Raw genomic sequence first — 24,883 nt, forward strand, 5'->3', positions numbered from 1 at the left:
CCACAAGAAGAGACTGCGTTCCTACTCAAGGAGAGATTCATTTCACTTTGCTTGAGCCAGCCAAAACAGAGATATCTCATTCTATTGTCTAGGTTGCCTCTGTAATCAACTGAAAAAGAAAGGAACATCTGTTAGGCAAGTCAGCCCATCCTAATATAAGTAGCACTTCTCTCCATTCCTCCATCGGAAGAATTCATGTGACCAGCCTAAATCACAAGGACGGTGATCAGTTCACTTAAGCCAGCAACATGAATCGCAGCCTAAGGGAGTGCAATAATGGCGGCACTAAAGAGTGAGGAAAAAGTTACGGAGATAATGACTTGGAGCATGGGGAGACATGCTTCTCGTAAAATAAGCACCAAAAAATGGATAAATGTCTCCAGACAGATATTCACAGAAATGGGTTTGATTCCTAAGGAAACGGCAAAAAAGAGGGAGATGGTGAATGAGAAGAGATATACCTAATGGTATTCTCAGTATCAAAATACAGTTCACGCTAGGCTCTTCCACAGCTGAGCTGGTTATCTATTTAAGTCAATGTTGTATCAGAGAAATGAGGTAAAGCCCAGACCTTTAGGATAATAGAAAGCAGAATAACCTTGCAGCTGAATCAAGAGGCTCAGCCGAATCATTAGCCCATGATGTTACAGCAGTGCTATAGTGGAGCCTCCTGCAGTGTCACCAACCCGCCTGCACCACTGAGCACTGCTCTCAGGCACATGCTGAGAGGAGTCAAACACAAAAGGAAAAGGCTGGGAGGAGAAGAGCTTTAGGAAGTTTTAAAGAAAAAAAAAACTTGTAATAAGGCCTACAGCTGAGTGCTTAAAGTACAGTGCCTGCAATTTGCATAAGATCTCAGAAAACTTACCATGATCCCAGGTTTAGCAAACTATTCAGCATTTAAATTCCTTCCTCAGCATTGTCTGAGAAACACCCTTGTAATTTTTAGTTTCTTTCATCTTGACTTTCCTGATTTATATTAACCTCTTCTTCATGGATTTAAATATGAATTTAAAGGGGTGAGAGGTGTGGGAGAGAGGGCAGGAAAGAAGACGACACTTCAAAAACTACTACTGAAAGTCTTAGAAATTAAGTGGAAGTGATTAACTAGAACTATCATAATGCCCCAAAATATCAAGCAGCAGTACAACCTAAATTGAAAAACAAAGGAAATAAAAATACAATAGCTCAGAAAAACTTTGAGGAAACCAAAGTGTTAAAAACAATGAGTTTTTATATTCTAGAAAAATCCAGTAATTTTCATTCAAATTGCATAACCTTCAATGTTCTAGAGATTTTAAAATGTGGCCACCGCACTGCCATACTATTTCAACAACACGAGAATATGTTTAAAGCATACTTACTAGGTGACCAATATTAAAGATTTCTGTAGCTTCATTGGGTTGACAACATTGAAACAATCAAATTAATTGACCCATGTGGGCCTTATGTGTAAGGCTCATAGCCAACTAGATGTCTACAAATTATGGTCATTCATGCCAGTAAGTGACTTCAATCAAGAAAACAGTCAACTAACCTAAAAGTTATAGATTGCTGGGCATAAAATCATGCATCTATGACAATGCAGAGGGTGCTGTATACATAAAGTTACTTAGGAACATACAAAACCTAGTGGCACCAGCCTGCAGTAATTTGACCAAGCTAATTTTCTTTTGATCATCAACGTTTACAGGAAAATTCATCAAAACAGACCAAGGTAAACACCACAAAACCAGGCTTTACAGCTCTTTCCCTGGGTGAAATGTACTATAAAAGAATCATGGAAAGGATTGATTCTTCTAACACAGAAATAAGAAATGTTATCAAAGTGAGGTACAGCCTTTTTCATATTTTGTCTGTCCAGTTCAAGTCCAGCTGGAAATCTTCTCCAACCACCTCTCATGCTCACAAGTTCACTCATTAGTACAATTTTTGACTACACATAGGAAGATGCCACTAAGGGGAGGAACACCATTTTTGGCATTCTTTGAGGCAAAAAAGTAATTTACTGAGCAACAGTCTCTTAACCAGATTTGCTATCACCAATAGCTCGTGCTCAGATTAGGGTACAAGTCTTCCTCTGCGACATATGGAAAGAGATGCTTTTCTCCCAAAGCCAAGAGTTTCATTTAAGGACTGTAAGTTACTCTAGAAAAACATCACTTTCTGTGTTGCTGTTTTCACCCCCCCTCCCACAGAGAAAAGGGAAATGTCTACTAGTTTGAAAGATGGCTTTTTTAATGGAAAATCAGCAGAGGCAAAGGAATTAACAGAAGAGAAAGATACCTTAGTATCACACTCGACCACATGGTGCCCAGATTGGTGGAGCACTCCTAATGCCACACACCAGAACTGCTCCATTTTGTGGAGTCAGATGTAAGGACAGCAGTGGTATTCTGCCTCCAATTTTCCCATTTCAGATGTAAGCCTATTCCTTGGTGTTCACCTCCATTTACCTGCCTGCGTCTGCAATGCTCCAGGAAAGCATTACACTAGCATCCACTTGCCACGAGCTCCTCTCTGGGGTCAGTTGGCTCCTTGCCATCTGACCTTAGGAATCCCATTATCAGGAATGACAGCTTGTTGGGCCAGGAACTGTGGAGCCACTTCTAAGCTTTTAACAGCTTGCAGGTGGGCCAAAATGGACCCACTGCCCTTAAACTGGCACATTAATAGGTAGGGGTGAGACCTAATCTTCCCCTCCTAAAGGGGCTAGCTAGATTATATGGCAGAAATACAGACCTGCTTCTCCACACAGGAATTTTCTCTTGCATGGTGTAAAGTTTAGGCAATGGGCCAGGTTTTCCCTTAGCAGGCTTGGCTGATATGTGCTTCTAGCTCCCATGAAGTAGCAGCTTATGCACTTCACAAAGAGAAGGAACAGCAATTACGGCTGTTCTCTAACTTGTGGAAACATGACTGCATAGAAATGGCTTTAAAATACGCCTTTCTTTAAACCTCACAGCCAACCAAAATGCAATCTGACAGACTCCTGGCATGCCTGGGTTGGTACTTCCACATCCAGGACAAGCTTTACTTTAGAGAAAGACTAACTAAGCGTGCATAGGAAATATGATTAAGGGAGGTAAGAGATTATTGTTTATGGCAATTCTTCCAACTTCTATTAATTTCACCTTTTTCTTAACGCAGCTTGAGGTACTAAAACTCCTCCCAGAAAAGCCCGCCTAGCAGGAATCTAGCCAAAGGGCATGAAAGCCTCCGCCAGGTCCTGACAGTAGATTTGGTGAGGAAAATGCCAGTTCTGAGCAACTCTGTCTGGAGGGCAAAAGGCCACCTGGATTTCATTCCAAGTGGAACTAACTATTTAATTTGTACAACAATCATGTTGACAACAAAGATGAACACATATGTCTCCTTTAAATGCCTCAAGGGATAGTCCTTTTCTTTTTTTTCCCATTTCAGTAACCATGGTAACTTTGGGAAAACCTCAGAAATTGTTTTCTGTGATAAAGGGTTTAAAATCGCATTTGTCATCTAACCATTAACTTTTTCCCCCTATATACCTGAGTGATGAAAGAGAGAGAACCTCTGCTTTACAAAGGAAAGAGAACCTCTTTGATTCTCTCTGAAAAACCTTCAAGATGGGTGGCAGTGAAGTGAAATAGAGAACGTATTTTGCAAGTTCTGCTTGTTTTTTTGCTGACATTAACACAGGTTTTCATAAACACCTGCTTAATGTATTCCATAATGTTGCCAAAAAAATCCGCACATCCACCAATCAGTTAGTCAAAATGCAAACTCTGATAGTAGAAAAGGAGGTTTCGTATATCTTTTGGACTTAATCAAGATGTGCATCAATTTTTGTTCCCTTCAAATCAACTTCGCAAATCACATAAGTCTAAGAATGTCCCTTTACTTTCCACTGCCCTGGTACAAAGAGCTGACTCTCAAAAACCCCTCTCTTTGCTGCTTCTTACCCTACCCTACACACTTGGAAAGGGCTCCTCAGAAGCATCTGCAGTGTAACCTATTACTCCCCTTTCAAAGACTGTAATAATCTCCTCTTCTACAACACCTACCAAAGCTTGACAAGGGGTATCTAATATTAGACTGCTGATGGGTTGAGGACACCACTGTCAAGATGACTGATAATACCTCATTGTTTCTTCTTGCCTCCTGTCTCTCTGTCTGTCTGGTCTTCCTCCCTACACTGAGATCATAAGAGCTCTGGGACAGAAACCGTGGGGGTTTTTATCTGAATTTATACATTATTTAGCAAAATGGGGCTGGGCTGTGCAAGCAGGAGTCCTGGTGCTAAAGAAAAATAAAAAGTAAACACAATATCACAAATTACACTCCATTTTGCTAATAGGTTGAAATGACTTCCTGAAGAAGGTTCAAGGATGACTTCTTTCTCCCTCATAGAAACCTTTTGCATAAGGATCATTTTAATGCACAAACATTGCTATTTTATTTTCAGATTAATAAGTACCAACAAACAACAATTCACCCCAAAAAGTAATATATAAGGAAAATTAAACTAATCTCTGCCCAAACATAACAAATACCTCTCAGTGACAGAGTTTTATAAGACTACACACAGAAAAATAATAAATACAAGAAAGCACAGAGACCACATCCATTCATCCTAAACCCTGTGCCACCTGAAAAGAACCTATTTATTAAGGCTGGCAGAAAATTTTTCGTACAAGCTGGTTTTCATGGGTAATGTGGGATTCAGCAAAACAACATCTTTCACAGAAAGGACATTTCGGGTTTTCATCGGAAGTCTTGGTTTAGTTTTGGTTTTGTTTGACAGAAAATGGAGGAGGGAAGCAGACTGGGGAGCAAATCTAAGCAAACCTTACTAGAATGCCTTTACACTAGTTAATCTGAGTGCAGTCATGGAATGATTCATTATTTCTGCACGGAAAGCCTTTTTGCTCTGTTTCTTGACACATTGTCAGAAAGGACAAAACAGACTTAAGGAGTATGTTCCAGAAAACAGTGGGACTTGGGGAAACTGCACATACAGTCATCCAGGGCAGTGGCACTCTCTCTGTGTGTAAACCCAGAGAAAGCAATCTGCCTCTCTCGGAATATGATGATTCGAAGACAGCAGAGAGAGAAGGAAAAGTGATGCTCAAGCTGTGGCAGTTTATGGAGCAGGACTGTCGCTCAGCCCAAAAGAAAACTCTTTGCCCTCAGGAAACAACTGTGGGGATACCACACACACTACCACCTGGGATCAGCTCCCTCTGCCAGCAAATGCAAACCCAAAGCACATGTGTATGTTATGACCCATACAAGCACCACTGTTAATATATTTGCAACATGGTCACAAAACTTTTATTTGACTTCAGGGAGAGCTTTTTGGAAATGAGTGCCACAAAGAATCTGACCCTTTACTACTTTATTTCACTTTGACACTGCTGTATTTCTGCTAGGGTCAATGGTGTATCTAACATCGAAATAAAATGGTGATTATGCAGTCTCAACATTTCATTATTAATATAATCTTCCTCCTTCTGTGAAGCTGAACTTTAGCTTTCAACTAATACTTCTTCCAAATTCCAGGCTGGTACAGTTTGATTTGCAAGGCCTTTTGTAAGAAAAGATGTGAAGCATGCAACCTGAATATATATTCTCTAATTCTCTTCTCTTTGTCAGTTTAGACTCTTCAGTTGTACCCATATCCATACTAACTGAGCTGCTAATTAACTTTTAAATATGTTGCTGATAGACAAATCCTCCTAGTTTAACTCACAAAAATTATATGCCTGCACATGACAGCTGAGAAATTCTACAATTTTAAATAAATCATTGTCATCAATTTTGCAATGAGAAGTAGAATCTTTGAAATTTCTAGTAGAAGTGAAAATATACTCGAGCTGAAATATACTCTCGAGCTGACACCAAGCCAGCAACACCCAGTGTCTACGCTGGGGCTCCCAGCCCTATAGGAAAGAGCCTGCCTTCCAGGAAGCCCTTCCCGGGGCAGTCGGTGCCTGGCTGTCCCCAGGGGTCTCAGAAATCCAGAGCCCTTGGCAACAGCCAGCCTTCCAGTTCTGGTGAACCAGACTTTCCAGTAACAAACTGTCATTTTCTGAGAAATTGCCCAGCCCACTCAAACACAAAGTGAAACAGTTTTATCACACTGGGATTGCTGGTAAAATGCTATCTAAACACAAACAGAAAAAACCCTAAGTGATTGAAAATAACACTTGGCTTCCCTGAACCTGCTTCCTCCACATGGGTCCACATTTTATAAATCTATACCCTTACAGAAAACACTATATGGTAGAAAATGCTGAGAAAAGTAACAGTTTTTAGCATGCTCCTATCAAAACATGCCAACTAAACTGAACAGAACATATATAAATAACAACAATAAAAATTAAAAGCAAACAAGCTGGAAATTCCATTACTTTCTTTGAAGTTTTCCCCAGTCTGACAGATAAATTACATCATTATCTTGCAGTTATTTACTCATTTTGCCTCATACCTGTTTCTGACATATTAAAATTAAAATTGTGCTACAGAGGTAGACTGATGGGAAACTTTGATGAAAGTATACGAGCTTTACGTCATAATTATAGGGTGACTCCTAGAAGGAACCAAAGAGGTAAAAAATGAAACTGAATTCCAGAAACTGCAGGATGGACATATTTTTGCTAATGGAAATGTGGGAAAAAAAAAATTGTCTGTATTTTGACTATATGAATTAACCTAATTTGATTTACTACTTTGGAGAAGCATGTGTTAAAACATTTTTTAAAACCTCTTAGTTATTTCCCATACACTCTGATAGCCAAGGGATGGGTAAGTCTAAACTGAAAAGAAAAATCCTCCTTCATCTTCTGGACTGCAAAATTTCAGTCTTACACAGCTGGAAAGCCTGGAGCCTGTTCTGGTACGTGGTGTTGATGAAGCAGCAAATCATAAGTCTGTTTAGGCATATTGCAAAACTGTTTCCCAAGCCCCGTCCACTGGAAACAAACCATTAGAGGAGCAAGAAAGGTTCAGATCAAGCTTGCAGTGTTTTGACAGAGCTATATTTGTGTCTGTGTTTGTGTAGACCCTTTTCTTGGGGAGGGTGAAAACGGATAGTCAGGAAAAGTGCCCACACAGTTCAACAAGGGAAATTGGTCCCTTGTTTTCATGAACACACCCTTCATTATTCCTCAATGGAATTTTTATTTTTATTCTGATATAACCTGTCTGAAGCACAGAAAAGAATCCTGAGAGCATGGCTTCTATTGTAAATATTTTCCATAGCAGCTTCTTACAACAATGAACAAGTTCAAGCTTACTCCTCCTCCCACTAAAGTCAGAGTATGCATCACTACTAACTTTTGTAAGATTGTGACAGATTTGTACATTTCTTCCACCTACCAGGTCAGAGGAAAGGAAGGGAGCCCTATGTGGAGGGAATCCCTTTTCAAACAGGCATTAAACCATCCATGAAAGTAATACCATTGTTCTTTAGGAAAAAAAAAAGAAAACACCAAACCTGGAACTGCACAATATAAGTGAGCATCCAAAATCAGCAAGGAAAATTCTGAAGCCCATCCTATGCTCAGCACTTCTAGATCATACATTACAATTTCTCTTCTAAACACAAAGATTTTCAGCAAATTCATTGTCACTGCTTAGTACTCAATGAATATGGAAAAGCCATACACACAGATGCTTGCATAAGAAACTACCTAAATTAAAGCAAACTGCTGTCCTCAGCAACTGCATGCGTGTATTCCCAGATGTAATATGCCAGGCTTTCCATTTGTGGCAGGGGAAAAGGAAGAGCCACTCAGACAAACAACAAAGCAATCGCAAACTATATAGCCACCTTCTCCATCGTCTCAACTATTTTCCATTATCAGTATGCACCTAAACAGCATTTTAAGAGGGTATGATTATGGAGAATGGGAGAAAATAACATGACAGAAGGAAAAAGGAGCAATTCATCATTATCAGCATAGGCTTTGTTCAGGTACATGGCCCAGCCTTGTCCTGACTGTACTGGAAGAAAGCCTGGAAACATGAGCCACAAGCGAATTACAGTGTGTCCAGCCAAGACACCAGTCTGGACAGCAAGGGGATCAAGAACCCACAATATGCCACAGCAAGCAACTGCTGCACAGTTTAAACACAGCCAGAGACGAACTGCTCCAGAAACCCTAGCAGAATGGACATTATCACTGCCTAGTAGCACTGTGGCCCCAACACAAGTGCATTTAGTGTAGCTGGGCCTTGAAATGTATTACTGCTGCGCAGTTAGGTCTGGCTGTGTTCGAGTCAACTTCAACTTTATTAGTAGTTCACTTGCACTAAATAACTCTCGTTGTTAGGCCTTTGTACATGTGTTCAGGGACCAATTGCAGTAAAGCCAACCAAGAAACTATGATAAGAAAGGACATGGTCTTCCAATTTCCTTAGTATTTTCTGTGAGGATGAAATCTCCCAAAGAAAACAAGTGTTTTAGTGATACTTGCAAGGCCTACCTTGCCCAAACCAGGGGTGTCTTTCACTTTGCTGACAGCCCTCAACAAACATGGTGGTGCAGGGGGTGGGGAAGTCTGAAGGATACTGCCAAAGCTGGTAGAGAAGAGGGGAGATTCAGGAACAGATGATGCAGAAGGCCTGTGCTTCTTCTTTTTGGAAGACAGGTTCAATTTCTGAGCGGCTCTGTGGGAAAAATGACAAAAGTAAGCTAAAACAACACCAAACTCATCAACACAAGCAGTCAAGAATAAATAAAGGTATTTATCAGGCTGCTGTTTATGTAGGATCTCAGTTTTGACCTCATTGATACCAATAGTTTTATAATTCTGGTTCTTCACTCATTATTACTAGTTTTAACGCCTCTGACTTCAGACAGTTGCTCCAAATTTCGACAGTCTGCATTAAGTAGGGTGACAATCAGGCCTCTGTCACTATCTCATCTGTTGAAACAATTCAGCCTGCAAAAAAGCTCCAAAACCTCCAATTAAATCGAAGGCACTTTCTGTTCTAAAATTAAGTTCAGTCACCAAATGGGTCACACAGAATTGTTTGTCATTTATAAGCCCCTGATTAGAAAACGAATACTTGTGCAATGTTTGGATGTAAGCAGCCACTGTTAAGTTAACGAGTATTAAATACACAGGTGAGTTTGCTGAGGTGTAAGAAGCCTTGCACTAGCTATTTTAAATTTTTATCACCTCTTAAAACATAAGCCAATCTAAAAACTGAACAAACAGTGACCAATGAAAATATTGCTCTTTGCAATGAGATGGAGACAAACATACCAACTACAGCTGCATTAACCACTAAGCAGGGAAAACAATGAAGACTGGGTTTAATACCACAGTATTCTTAGATAAGCATACTGAAGTTTGTATAGACTATGATTAAAAACCTAAGCTTTTCTGGAACAGAAACACTGAGTACTTTTGTTTTGCAAAATATTTTATTTTGAGAGACAATTCAACATTCAGCCTTTGTTGCAGCTGTTTTGTTCCAACACTTTTGCATTCTGCACTGCCCAGGGATAACGTTAATATTAATCACACTGTCCCACAGCTTCCCTTTTGTAAAACAAGCACTTTAAACAGAGCAGGTCAACTAGAGCACCATCTCAAAGGGGAGATGGCTATAACAATTCATGAGGTTATTTTCATGTTGTTTGCTTTGGCAGACAAATTGTGACTTAAGATAGGTATAAAATAAAAGTAGTCTGTGCTGACAGTAGCTCTCCTTACCTTGCTTAAGTGTGACAGTCAAGACCAATAATTGTAAATCCTCCTAAGTTTTAAGAAGCTTTAGCTACATTAGTATCAGTATATATTACCCATCACTGAACTTACAAAAGTAATTACATTATTTTATCCCAAGGAATCAGGGAAAAAAGATTGAATGTGTTTATATACTCATTTCAGTATGCAAGTACCTTGTGTTTGTATCAGAAGTCTCAGACACATGAACAAATTACCGCTGGGCATGAAGTTGCCATACATTAGCTGGTCATGTGTGCACTGTGTGCACTGCAAGTATGTATTCTTTTAGCCTATGGCAAGTGCAAAGCACTTGCAGATAGATTAGTTTTTAATAAAAGAAAACCACTGCGAGATTTTAATTGATCTGACAGAGAATTATGACTCAGAAGTTTCTGTACCACCTCCTTGTCCTTGTCCTACCCCTTCCCTCTAGCCTACATGCTGCAGTTCATAACCTGGACCTCTCTTTTAAGAGTCTGCTTTCTTTTTCATAGAAAACATAATCAAAACGTGTTGATCAAAACCAAAGCAAAAAGCAGCAATTTTTCCTTTTCCTAGCAACATTTCAATGGTTTGAGAGGATTCAATGATTTCAGCTTCCATGCTGTCCATCACTAATGCTTTTATGAAGATGTCCATGCTGAGTCAAGATTTTCTGTATGTCTTAGCTTCACTACAAAATTATTTTAAGCAAAACCTTGTACTATGTGCAACAACTGAAAATACCAATGTTGGCCAAACACACTGAAAAATTTACTCCCGTGTCAAGTTCAGTAGTCCAGTCTTAAATATAGGCAGTGGCTCCACCCACCCTGGTCATACATCTGGTCTCATTGACTCACCTCAGGTGAAAACACATTTCCTAAAAACCATTTTCTAAGTTGATTGACAGAGCCATTATCCCTCTTGCCACTAAATGCTTCTCCAGCATTTGCTGTTCCTTTTACAAAGCTGATAGTGTAATACATACCACTTCTTGACCCAACCCAAGCCCATAGCTGGCATTTTCTTAAAGAAAAAATATTGTTGGAGGTACCTGGCCTTTTCAAAACCTTGGAACTATATTCTAGTTTGACAGTTATAACCTTTGAGATTGCATTCAAATGGAAGAACCTGCATTTTCCTTTATATTTTTGGCATGCAACTGGCAAAATATATGAAAAAGCAATGAACTATATCTCACAACTTCATGGGGTTTTCTGTTTTTCCCCAAGGAGAGAAAAATCAATGCATGGCAGGCTAGAAAATCATTTACAAGCTCTATCAGACTTGACTGAATTTTGAAGGGGATCAAAAAGGCAATAAGCCTCAGGTAATTCCCAGAGCATTTAACTGGGAAGAGAAGGGTATTTTAACCAGATGTAGACTGCAACACGACACAAACATATACAGTGTGGCTTTCTTGGGAGCACATTTGCGTGAGTAAAATCATTCAGCTTGGGTGGCTAGCATTGCTCTGAACACAGTTAGTCATGCCAGCTGAAGCTGATTTAGCCCTGTGATCTAGCATAGGAGGTTAGAAATTCTCACATTTTACTTTTCAAGGCAGGTCAGAGGCCTGGCTGTCCCATGCAGACTTTGTGGACCACCAGACTTCTCAGGCAAAGTACCAGGCTGGACATTGGGAGACCTGATGCCACTGTGGCTCGCAGCCTGCCCAGTCCAGCCAGCCGCTGTTTAGACTCTGCTCTTTGTACAGGAGCCAGCTAATTTGTTTTTGTTAATATCTAGTACAACAGGACTCTGATTTCCACTTGAAAATGTGCATACTACTGTAGTAATGGTAATGGCGATGATGGCAGCATGGCTTTATGTATTGACAATAAGCTGATCTTACTCCAAGTTACATTACATCCCACATGAGCCAAATGATATCAGCTATGAACTATGCAGGGGTGCGCAGCAGGCTCAGTGCAATGCAAACCGCTTCCCCACTGCGTGCGGTATGGCTGTGGTAGGGATTTTGTCCACAGAGACACACAAAGAACTTGATCCAAATTAAATTTTTGAAGTGTGCAATTTAAACTGTATTAGACAACTGTGTGGACAGACTTGTTAACAACAGAACTGTCTTTAATGTCATTTTACTGAATTATCTCCCAAAGTAATGCAGATTTAATCCAGTTTAGCTGATATACTTTGGATTCACACCTTCAGTTAATTTTGATTATTTTTTTCTGAGAGTCCCTATGTAAACAAGCAGCTGGAGACTTTTTGAAAGCTTGCAAGATTTGTGGCAGAGGCAATAATCAGAAGATCAAGATCTGAGATTGTAGGAGGGCCATTAGAAAGCTGATTACAGTTCAATCCAAATAAAACTGATGGATTGGTAGCAGAAAAGGGGAACTGCTTTGAATGTCCACCTGATTCATAGCAAAGACTGAGGTCATTTCTTGAAATGACATTCTCTGCTTTTTGTTTTTTAAAATACAAGTTTAAGAAGGTATATCTTTGGGCAGTCAGAACACTTTTCACCTCCCACCTATGCAGAAGTGGTGATATATTTTTTTTCCCCTTAGAACTCCATTGGCAGGCTGGGATTTTCAAACACATTCATTGTAGAGCTAACTCCCTGACACTGGACACCAATTCATGACTGATATGAACTTTCTGAAAGCTGAAGATTCTCTGTGGGATTCATTGAAGAAATGGAAGTAAACTAGTTTAGAGGTAATTCTGAGACGTGAGGGGGCAAGGTATGCTCTTTGGAAACATATCTAGAGAGATGAACGAATAGAAATGGAATAAATAATCCATTTTTAACACAGAACAAAGGCACTGCTAGGGATGATGCAAAGATCTCTGCTAAGAAAGTTATTCATACTATATAAGCAATATTCATACTATTATAAGCAATTATTATAAGCAATACAAGAAGGAAGTTGATGAAACTCTTCAGACAAAATAAAAGGCATTATGGAAAGCTCTGTAAATACCTTGCCTAGAGAAGTCACTGGCTAATGGTTACAGTACAACATACGTAAGGAAACATTGTGGAAGGAACAGTTTGAAAATTCACGGTGCCTAAGTTAACTCTGGCTGCTCACAAAAAGCATCTTCAAAAACTGAGGATAAATCCATACATCCACTTCTTACTAAGCAATAGTCAGGTGAGAAAAAAAACAACCAACAAAACAAAATTATGTGATACAGCACTTAAAGAAAAGAACAATGAATAAAGCCTTGCTGCAATACATAACGCTCGTGTGCCTCCAGCTCGAACGGAGTGGATTGGGACCTCATTTGGCATAAATTCATATAAGATCATGAACCACAGTGGGCCTGGCTATGCCAACTCATGGCATATTTACTTTCTCTCACTTAAGTAAGAAAACAGGCACTGCTAATAAAATTCAAGGGACACCAATTTAGCTTAATAAAAGAAATTATTTCTTCACCAACACATCATCCAAGCCAAAATTAAAACTTTAGGACTCACTGTCAAAGTAGAGGTCAGTAAGGCCAGCAGGTTCATTAGATTCAGAAGGAGATTAGACATTTAAATGAATAATTAAAATATTAACATTTGTGTCAGCAAAGATCATTATTGATAAGTAACACTGACTCTTCACGCTTCAGTACCTGACACGCCCCTTCACCACTGACATCTAAAGAAATTTCCTTAGGTGCATCTCTCTGTATAATTATTCATTACTGGAGTTTCATATTACACTATGATGCATCCAGTACTTATCACCCTTGGACAGAGAATTCCAGATCATAGGGGCGAGTGAGCTGGCATATCAGTTTCTGTGTCAAAATAAAAATTGAAAATATGCTCACATTCATATCATATTTTCCACAGAGAAAATGGCTCTCTCAAGCTGTGGAGGCTAAACAGTCACGTACTAGCTAACTTTAATGTAAATATTTGCAATTTTCATGAAAACTAAAAATCTATTTTTCTTCTTTATTTGGGGGCATAGATTTCATTTTATAAGACAAATACTCTCTGCTGGGTGCACCATTCAAGCAGTAAGGTATGAACTTTATACATGCAAGGGATGTGCTGGTTTGACAAGCCCAAAGGAGATTAATGATATTCCCTAGTAATTAAAACACTATCTTTACTTATCCAAAACTGCCTTGCCTGCTGTATCTTAGTGCTGGCTTGGAAAACAGATTGAAGTTTAGCTTGGAAATCAGTCTCCTGAACAAACTCTCTAAGCATATTTGTGCGGATCTATCACTAGTTATAAATCTACATTTGTGACCAACACTGTTGGTTACCCAGCGTGAAACACTCACATCCTATGGTGTCATGTTGGGCACCTAAAAGTGAAAGACACCATTACTAAGCCTCACCCTCAAAACAAAAGCCCTACTGATTTTTTTTCTTGTTTTAAACCCCAGCCATAATTCTTGACTGTCACCTAACTAAGTAAAATGTAGTCTGCATAGTATTTTAGTTAACTGATGGAATGACAAACAAAAATATACTGGAAGCCTGCCATTAGTTTTGATTATTTCAACTCAAATGTTTGCAAATTTGGGTTTGCGGTGTATTTTCTGTTTTGGGTAAATATGTTTATATAAAATGAGTCATCATATCATACAGGTCCTCATGTAGCTGTAAGGAAAACCAATGGGATACAGCAAAATTACAGCCATGCAGGCTTTCTTCCTATGAGAAAAGCCAGTCTTGATTTTCGGTTACGCAGGGTCACTCAACAGTTGCTTCTTCTCCAGGATCTTTAGTTACTGAATTATGTCAGGTATATGCTGCCTATACAAACTGGACACAGGGCACTAAATGGGATGTTCACATTTTCTAATTATAGGGATCTAACCTAGCTTCTCTGAATCATCACCAAAAGTGATTCTGTTTCTCCCAATCACCTGTATAGGTGATGCAGGCTCACTAAGGTGACATTCCAGCCAAGTTGACCCGAGTACTGCCACCAGAAGGGGAGGCCCCATACCTGCCTCTGCCCTGTCTGCATACTTGCTTTCACTCCCTTGCTTCTTTCTTCACATTTATTTTGGCTGCTACTGCTTTAACCTCCTGAACTGACTTGTGCCAAAGGGTGCTCTAAATCATACTTATTTGACATGGCTAATATGCCTGAATTACTATGGCAATCACTTCCCCGACCTTAAAATCTGAGGCACGTGGTACTAAATGTGATTTCATGCAAAGTCTCATCTTTCTATTTGGAGGGCAATGATCTGGCCAGGAGCCATGGCTTCCTTTGTGCCATGCCTTCCTTTGCATCTTCTAAAGCAAAAAGAACAGAGAGGCTTTACAGGATGTCTAACCAACAAACTAACAGCCCTGCTCTGCTGCAAGGGGCCAGGTTGCCTCTCCACCATCTGCTGCAAATGGGGGGTACCACCTGAGAAGCATGCTCCATGGCAGAGCGAGAACAACCTCCAAGGGCTTTTTCTCGCACCTCTACATGGAACAGTTCTTCTCATCCAGTCCGAAAGCAAAAAGACAGAGCGAGAAATCTTGCGGTTGGCTTGCCCACGTCCCTTCCCAGCCCACATTCTCTGCCTTCCAACAGGACTTACGAGCTACAAATGAGAATCAAGGCAACTTCACTCCACTTCAATTCTCTGTGTGGCCAAACCCGGGGCTGTGGTGTTACAGCCTAGTAAGGCATGTAAAGAATGAAATAAGAATCCTCAGAGGAACATTTCCTGGATTTGTAGTTCCAGTAAGATTCTTAGTATTTGTGTTTAATTATTTTACAATGCCTTTAAAATCTGGAGATAATTTGAGCTTTCTGCTTATGCTGTAGAAGGTATAATAAACATCTCTCTAATGCCCAGTAAACACTTGCCCCTTATTGTTCTCTTTATTTTTATGCATGCATTCAATTTCATAGCAACAATAAAGCTGTCCCAGGCTGCAATCTTTCACTTCTTGGGTGGTTAATTCAGATGTTTTGGACACAGTGCCTTAGTGACTGTACTCTCCCCTGGAACTGTATTGTAACTGTCCAGAAACTCATTAATTTTAACTTATTTATTTCTAACAGAGTCAAAATAGGACTTTGAACTTTATTTAGGACAGGTCTTACAAAATCTGAGGCTTGTTGCACACAGGCAATCTAAGTGAAATTAACAGCTCAGACCTGCTCTTCTATCAAGTTCAAATTTGGGTAAATTCACTGGCAACAGAGCTGCTCCTAGGTTGCACCAAAATGAAGAAGATGAATATGCTTGAAGACCAATAGCTTAAGAAGAAACTCAACATCCTACACAAGTACATATTGCAGGACACAGGACTCGTATACTACACAGCTGTTATTTGGGTGGAACTCCCAGTTTTAGAGAAGGATATGACAAGCTACAAAACAAACCATGTCTCATGTCATTACTGTTTGATCCACAAGATTCTCTTCACCAGGTATCACTGTATTCCAGTAAAGATCTTTTTACCTAACCTAAAAGTTCCTGAAAAACCCTGATTCAGTGACAGATGTCCTTCTGTCTTTGGCAACAGGATCATTAATTAGCTCTCATGCATAATGTTGGCCAAAAAAAGTAACAAATCAAATAAACTATCACATTTGGAATTTCTGCAAGAAATCATACCCTTGTCCTTCAATAGTACCCATCAAGAAAACTACATCTTGACTTAATAGCTTGATACATTTAGCTAAAGAAATATAATTTCTGCTTTTTTTCCCATTTCTTTTTCTCAGCATTCTCTTCTCCTCTTAGCACTATTCTTAAATTTCAGGCATTACTGATCCAGGTCACCACACAAACTAAAAAAATGACCAGATTCACCTTTCCTGCTGTGGTATTGACTGCAGACACACATAATCAACCTGCATTTTTAGAGAAAAGAGTGATTTTGGTGACCAGCAGAAGGACCCAACTCTAAGAAAACGTTCGGCACTCAAAGGCAGAAGACAAATCGCTAGTCTTTTTTTTGAGAGTGGGTAGACGTTGTTTTTATTATTAATCTAGCTTATTTTTCTCTCTGAAAAAATGCTTTTATAAAAAATGGTGGTCAGTTAGATGACAGTGCTCACAGCATTATCCCGTTCTTGGAAATCTCTGAGGATGAGTTGGATATGTGTCACTGCATGCTTAATGCATGAAGCAAGCTAAACCATTATACTTGGATAAAATAAAATCAGATGTTTAGCACTAGTTTAATATGGGAAGAAAACCAGCTACATTTACTATAACTCAAATGAATTCAAATGTAAGCACTTACCAATTACTGCCACGGTTACTTGGCAATGCATCTTCAAGTCCCATGGGAAAACTGCATAGGCAGGAGACTGACAAGCACAGACCAGAGTAGCCTTAATTTCAGTCACACAGAGCTGAGGGCAAAAGCACTAGTATCTTTCAAGGAAAGGTCAGAACCAAGCTCTGTCCAGCTCAAGCTTTGGGTGTTAAGAAGTATTGCCTGTATATACTAGATTGAGATCGTAAGATGCCAGCATTGCCACTAAGTAATAAGAAGATGTACACTGTTTAATATTTGTACTGTTATTGTGTAAAACAAGAAACACACTCAGATATGTCAGTCTTCAGTTGTTAGCTGGAAAATATTTAGGGGCATAGGTGTGCAGTTACCAGGGATGGCTGGCAAACAGATTTTCACCATGTCTGAGACAACCTAGCAAACTTCAAACCATGGGACAGGACTCCTGGTTAGGCCACCCATAGCTGACTCTCCTCATGAGCAAGAAGTAATGACAGTTTATTACAACTCAAAAATGTGACTAACAGAAGCTTTGCAATGAGAGGCCCACAAACCGCTGGCCGTTTAATAACAGTCCTTAAAATCACATAAAGCAATTTCTTTAACTGTAAGTTTTATGGAGCTTATACGATTACAGTTATTCTATTACGTTGGATGCTAAAGCCTGACCACACGCTGTGTGGAAAGCTATTTTGCTTCATCTCTGTCCCATTCAGCAAAAACCTCTCATAACACCAGGAGGAAAAGCAGCCAGCCACAGATTCACAGTCCATTTTGTCATTGTTTAACTCTCCAGTTGGCAGAACAATTAAACAGATACATAAAAAGGCCAAAAGGCAGGTAAGCTTTACAGGGGTTTTTGCCTCCTCAATATTTTGGAGGCAAGCACATTTAAAATAACACCAGCATACAAATGGTAAACTATTCTGACAACGCAGATGCACTGAAATTCAATGCACTTAAGCCCAGCTCTGACAAGCAATCTCCTGTCGTAGTAAAAAATATTTCCTCTAAGAGTTCCTGTTAGGCTTGTACTTATTTAAGTCACTACCATGAGACAGTGATAATTCTTTGAGACAAGTTGTTTTCAACAACTAGAGACTATCACCATTACTATTGTATAATATGGTAAGGCCCAAGAGTGAGGTCCTCCTCTTAACAGACTGCACACGTGCTAAAATCAGTCCAGCCCCAATAGCTTATAAGCAATACAGACAAAACAAAAGAAAGAAATTTTATGATCCCACCTTCATGGAGATATGCTGAAGCACAAAGAAATTCATGAACGGTGGTAAATAGTAATTTAATCTAGGTCTCCTCAGTAGATTCACACAGTTACGGTGGTTTTGGAGGTGCCTAACAGCATCCCCCCAGTACCTACAAGGAGGGTACCAAGATGATGGAGTCAGGCTCTTCAAATCGGAGCATGGAAGGAGAGCAAGAGCTAATGGGCATATGTTGAAACAAGAGAAGTTTGGACAGAGTATAAGGAAAAGTTTTTTCACCCTGAGGACAGCCAAGCAAGGTTGTGCAGTCTTCGTCCTTGGGGAGGTTTAAGACCCAAATGGATAAAGTCCTGGGCAACCTGTCTGACCTCAGAGCTTAGCCTGCTTTGAGCAGGGGGTTGAATTAGAAACATCCTGAGGTCGCTTGCAGCCTCTCTGATCCAATGATGCTATGAAAGAAATGTTACTATAATTCGGAAAGCAATAAAATATTATGCTTTGTTCTTTCTTTCAAAATATCTTTTCTCTGAAAAGTTTCAACAAAATTACTTAGCATCAGTCTCAGCAATTTATTCAATCTAAAATTAAAGTTTTCATTTTTAGAATATTAATTTAAATATAATTGAAGCAAATGTCAAACTACAATTTCGAACTGAAGAAGTTAATAACTACTACTTTTTACAAGGGTGTAACCAAAACATATTAAAAAAATTCTTGATTCTTGTTTGCTTTCTGGGAGGATATAAGCTAAATCAACAGAAGCTGATGAAGTAAATTAATTTGAATGAAATCCACATTTCTCGCTGGGGAAAAAATTTGACAAAAATTTCACGCAAGTCACCTTCAATGTTTTGTTATAAGACCTTCTATCTCTACCTACTGAAGCTTCAGGAAGCCATTCTGCACAACACTAAATGGCCTCATATCCTACCATTTGCAGGGGAAGTCCTATGCGCCCAGCCTCTTGCAGGAATGCTCAGCATTCTGCTAGCTCAGACCCCACCTCCTTTGGGAGCCGACCTTAATATTTAACCTACTTTAATCATGCTGCAGAATGAATTATTACGAAAAATTATGAAACTGGAAAACACTATTACTGTTAGCAATTACTGTTATTTTTTAAACAAACTTTCTGTTCTTGTTTTTCTATTTCCAGTAAAGAGAAATAAAAAACAACATGAAATTAAATACACCACACAAAGTAGTAAGACACTGCCAGAAAGAAGTGAACTGTATAGATGTGTGGCACAGGCACAAGCTTATTACCTGTACAAATTTCAGTGGAAGCCAGTTAATTTTCAGTTCTGAGGGCACTTCTCAGACAGTTGGGCATACTGCTAAACTGAACAAGTATTTGACATGTATTTTTATTTCTTAGCAAAAGTAAATTTTTGAAAATACCTCTAAAAATGAAAAAATATTTACATATTTACAACAATTTTGGCTCAAAATTTTGTGCCAAAAGTGTTTCTCTAAATGCATCCTGTCACATATAAAGAAGTCAGAGAAACGTATTTGCTGTTTTATTTCACTTGGATCTCAACCTCTTTTGTGATTTTTTTGATAATACTCATATTTGCACCTCTGTTCCACCTGAATAAAGTGCCAGTAACTCAGGTTCAATACTGATAAAATACAGCCAAGGCTGATGAGTGTGAGAGGAGGGAAATCAGAGGAATTAGCAAGCCTGCTCAGATCACCAAAGGGACTGCAGTCTCCGAGTCTCATGGGTCCACGATAGGTATGACAAATACAAGCAGCAATATTAGCCAGAAAAATCTTTTCCCTCTTAAAATGCATAAAAAACTAATCCACTTTCTTTTTGGATACAGACATTGCTGTTGTGATATATTTTTATTATCTGCAGGCCGAAATATTGTTGTTTGCTCTAATGAGAGCTAGGTATGAGTGTTCCACTTAGTGCAGTCAGAATGAAAGCTCATTTCCCAAGCAGGGAGATTCAGCCATAACTCTGAGCTCTCTTCTTGCCATCCTATTTGTCTTTCTCCACCATTCTCTAGTCAAATGTTAGAAGCATGATAAACTTTCTGTTCCTCTTCTTTAATAAGACAAATCATGCTCAATAAATACCTGAAGCTTTCCCAGAGATGTCTGCACCTGAAGATTTTCGTCCTGGACAGCTGGCCTACCGAAAGCCAGGTCCGCTCTCTGAGCGCTGAGGTCTTCTGCTTCCTCCCTCTCCAACAACCCATAGGTTCCTGACACACAGCACCTCCTGCTTGGTGCAATCCTATCAAAAGGCACATCCCCCATGTCACAGTGTCTTGGTACAAAGCATGGTTTTCTAAAAATCCTGGTCCTCATCATCAAAGCAAACAGTAGGCTAAAAATTACTTTTACCAACAACTCAGAGAATCCTTGAAAAAACAGAAAGAAAATTACTCTTCCAAGATACCTCTCCCTTTGTAATGCTGCTCCCTGACACAAGAGATCAGGCCACTGCATTGCCTCCATCAGAGCAGAATCAATTCTCTGTGAAGTTCCTTCTTTGATGAGGTCTGGAAAATCAGTTCATCTACTTCCTTCATAATAAATATCCCATAGTCAGGAAACTAGAATGTCAAGTTAGGAATCTTATGGACAGAGTTTTCTGTTGGACTTGGAAAACAATTCCAGTACTTCTTTCTCTGCACACCTACCTCAGAAATTCCTATAGTTGCCAAAGTACACCTATGTGGTTCTACAATACATTTTATCCCGCTCTCCCATTTGCTATACAGAAAAAGCTTATGAACACAGGAAGCAAGATGCAGGACAGCCTGCAGCCAGATCCTACCATCTCTCTTCTCTGTAACACACAGCTGCAATTTGGCCCCTGTCACATAGCACACCCCAAGAATAAGATAAAAATTGTATTTCTTACTATATTTCTTTTATACCAGAGAGAGGACAGGAGAAGAACTGGAGAAAGACAGCACCTGGGACAAACTCAGCACTGTGAAACTCTGGTTTCAAGTGGTAAATCACTACTGCTTTGAAAGGAATACATCAACAGAAACCTGGAATTCAGTGGTGGTAAATCAAGAGTACAATGATGCATTTTGTAGAAGTCAGCCCCTGAAATTGAAGATGAAAACGCACAGGCAGGAAAAGCAGAGAGAGAAAGAGAGATCACCTACAAAGGTGCAGAAAACAGTACCTCTGTAATGTCAAAGATAAAAACACTTAAGCTGAATTTCTGAAAATCAGTCATGTGCTGTGGCTTCTTCTGTTAATGAGCACACATCTGGACATTGGCTAGGCACCCCATTAAAGGCCCTGAATCAAATACTGTATCTTAACTTGACACTGTCGTCAAGTGCTGTGTAATAGAATGAGACAAAACTCCAAATTTCGCAGATGTCTTTGTGCACTACTGCAACACATTCAAAGCAAAACCTTGGTCATACCAGGAATAGTATAGACTACCTCAGATTAGAGAAATATGGGAGGAGGTCAGCTAATAGCTTATGCATCACATAGCTTCAGCAGTTCCTATGGAGAGCGGATGGTATCCAAGTGAAAGTTAGCTTATCATTTACTGTGTTTCTGTACCACATGGAGACTTATAGTTTTGTTGCATCAAACTTTTTATGGAGTTGAATGAAGAAGCTGTTTACTGATCAAAGACTTCTTATGCATCCCATTATAGGGTAGATGATGCATATTGCAACATATTCTTGAGAAACTCACCGCCAAAGAGGTTATGACTCAAATATCTTAAATGGTTTTATACAGCTACCTCAAAAAATCAAACCAATTTTGCACAATTTATGTTACTGTTGGCCTTTGAAACTGAAGCATTCTCTTTCTTCCTACTTACAAGAGGCAGATGGATGCGATCTTCTTCCAGAACTGTCCATCTTCTAAGCTCAGGTTGCCTCATATTTCCATGGATAGAGCTTTCAAGTCAAAATTCTTTCATTGTGGTTCCCCTTAAGAATGCTGGTTCATCTTTTGGGGACATTTTTTCAGAATAAGGGCTTTATGGAAGAAGGCCTAGAGTATATACTGCCTAGAGTACTGCAAGGAATCAGCTTGGCCTTGGGGAAGGACCGCAAAACCCATCAGTTGATATTAGAATTATAGCAGTGTAGCTTTTCACATTTTTTTGAGAAAATTGATTGCGTATGTTGATGCCCTGCAGTCTGGGTTGTTGGTTATCTGGAAAAGCACATCCTGCATACAGAAAAATTTGAGTATACTTTGCTTTCCAGACCAGAAAATAACAGAGATTAATTTGTTCTTTTTGCCCTACTACAGCTACCTGCAGGAAGGCACAACCAGTCCAAATGCTCCTTCACCCTGTGTTTGCAGCAAGAAAAGCCCTTGTTTTCCATTCCGAAAATTTGGTCACCCCAACACATCTAGTATATTGGTCATTTTAAATTAGCATAGACTCCTTAACACAATGGCTAGACAGAAAATAAAACTTGGAATTTAGTTTCCAATGTCACAAGATGCTGTTCTCACTTGAAATGCTTTTATCTGATTTAAACAAGAGAGGATGGAAACCTTATTGAGTGGGTAGTGTAGTTAAAATGAAGTTGCCTGACTGATCTGGCACATCTCGGGCTGCCTCCTTGTATTAAAGGACTCTCCAGCTCCTCTGGAGTAAAACGTTCTCCTGTTGAAGCTTCAGATCAAAATGAAAACTTCATTCTATCTGTAAGGTATTGATCCATTTGGGACTTCTTTAAGCTTCCTAGCTTTATCAGTTCAGGCCTCCTGGCCTCAAAACAAAACTGTGCAGTACTCTCTGAGGAGCCTCAGGCAGACTCTCCCTTCATCCTCCCACCCTGATTCTTCTGTGTCCTAATACCCAGCAAATGTAGATTGCAATCAGCCCTCTCTAAAAGGCTGCTTGCAGATGCCAGCATATCATAGCACTTTCCCTTCTCATAACCAAAAAACCCAACCCTGCACCCTCTCACAGAGCCACAGAGTTTAAAACCAGTCCTTTGGCTTTAACAGGACCCATCAGACTCGCAGTGAAGAGCGAGGCTGATAGAGCAGCCAGGGGACTCCTCTGCCCAGCTTTGCACGCAGCAGCGCGGCCTCCCATGCTCTCAGACCGAGGTTGGTTTTTGTCCACCTGCAATATCACCATAAACCGTGGGCATCACTGAAATAGCCTCAGTCAAGCAGTCATTCAAGAATGAACGATACAACTCAAAAGGCTACAAACATTGAGGGGAGAGGGGGAAATACTTTAGCTTAAAGTAGCTAATAACATCACCTTTTTGCACCACAAGAAATATTTCATTAAATTTCTAAATATAAATTTTATTCTTCTCCCTGATACGGTGCTTTGGTGGGAAAGCAATAGGTATACGCTCTGTGTCTACAGTGCAAAAGCACTGTATAGCTGATACAGACAGACGAACCTTAACTTATGCCATATAAATACAAATTTTTTTTGTCCCTGTCTAAACATCAGTCATCCCACTGTAATTTCAGCAGTATGGTTAAAGCAAATAACCTTCTTAGTGTGAAGGTATTTATTCCGGTACAGTTTATTTGCAAACAGCAAGGGGAATAGGGGAATATAATGTAAAGTACCACCTAATGATAAAATTGCAATTACACAAGAGCAGCTGTACTGATACAATTATTTTGCCAAGAAGAAATATGCCCCACAACCAAAATGACTGCTTTATATATACACGAACATACCCAATACAGCCAGTTCGCTTTCCCCTGTACAGCTCAGCACCCACACCAGCCCCGCATGCACAAACCAAAGAACAGAAGCGGTGTGGAGCGCAGGACAGGGAGTCAACTCAGGGCCTTGTTAGCTTGGGCAAGCATCACCACGCTGCTTCACACCTGAGCTGGGACAGCACAACACTGCGCCAGACAAAGCTGCTGGCCCACAGACCTCTCTCCTTCAGTCATCAATATCATTGACTTCTTTTTTCTTTCATTTCATTATGTGCTCTTGTAGCTATTTTACATATATGTCGTGTTACTTATTTTTTGCTTTGTCTGGTTACTGCCCCATTGATTCATTTAATCAAATAATATTGGAAACACAGCATGCAGATGAAATGCACTCAGCTCATCGCTAGCACGCTGATGCCCATTTGCGGGTGATGTTACAGTCCTTACTCTATTATTAGCTCCTGCCCGCGGCACTAAGTTAGACTTTCATTTGGCATTTTGTTCGCCAGGCTAGAAAGCATTTATACTCCCCTTTGGATTTATTTTCTGTTCTAGATATCTACCTCTGAAAATGAAGATATGGAAAGAAGACCCATGGACTATGTGACACATAATTAGACAGCATTTTGTACCAAGAGAAACAGTGTATCTGTAGGGCCTTTTTGCATGGTTATGTTTCACATCTCTAACATTGCATGAAGACACACTCTATTCACATTAAATGCAAATCAATAATGTTAGGGGCAGTTTCAATGAATCTCAGAAGATAAGATCGTGCTCTGAAGCTCACTGAGGCCAATCTTAGATCACTTGTTTCTGAATGTATAAATATTCTGTAAAAGTTCAGTTTTGCAAGGACCTAAGCACCTCCCGTGATGTGTGCTGCATGCCTTTAGCTCCTACTGAGACTAATGGGACCTTAAGGTGCTGGACAAATTTCAGGAACAGGCATTTTCCAAGTTATTAAAGGGATTCCTCTCTGCAGACCTGATCCCACACCATGATGTATGCCCTGTATTGCTGCTGAAGGAAACACAAGTGGAAAATACTCATTCTCTTGAAGGAGGAGATTACAGAAAGCCCTAATGTTAGAAGACAAC

General features: G+C 39.7%; 1 protein-coding gene across 1 annotated transcript in view; it reads right to left on the reverse strand.

Moving 5' to 3' along the window:
• The window catches only part of KIF26B (kinesin family member 26B), a 307,647-nt gene that overhangs the window by 104,123 nt on the left and 178,641 nt on the right, over nucleotides 1-24,883 (reverse strand). Inside the window, exon 5 of the mRNA XM_087776470.1 lies at nucleotides 8,466-8,649. Coding sequence (XP_087632596.1) covers nucleotides 8,466-8,649 — 184 coding nt within the window. The remainder of the gene's footprint in view (nucleotides 1-8,465; nucleotides 8,650-24,883) is intronic.

The sequence above is a fragment of the Nipponia nippon genome, unplaced genomic scaffold (genome assembly GCF_047370975.1).
Source record: "Nipponia nippon isolate SJK-2023a ecotype South Korea unplaced genomic scaffold, ASM4737097v1 scaffold_4, whole genome shotgun sequence".
Lineage (NCBI taxonomy): Eukaryota > Metazoa > Chordata > Aves > Pelecaniformes > Threskiornithidae > Nipponia > Nipponia nippon.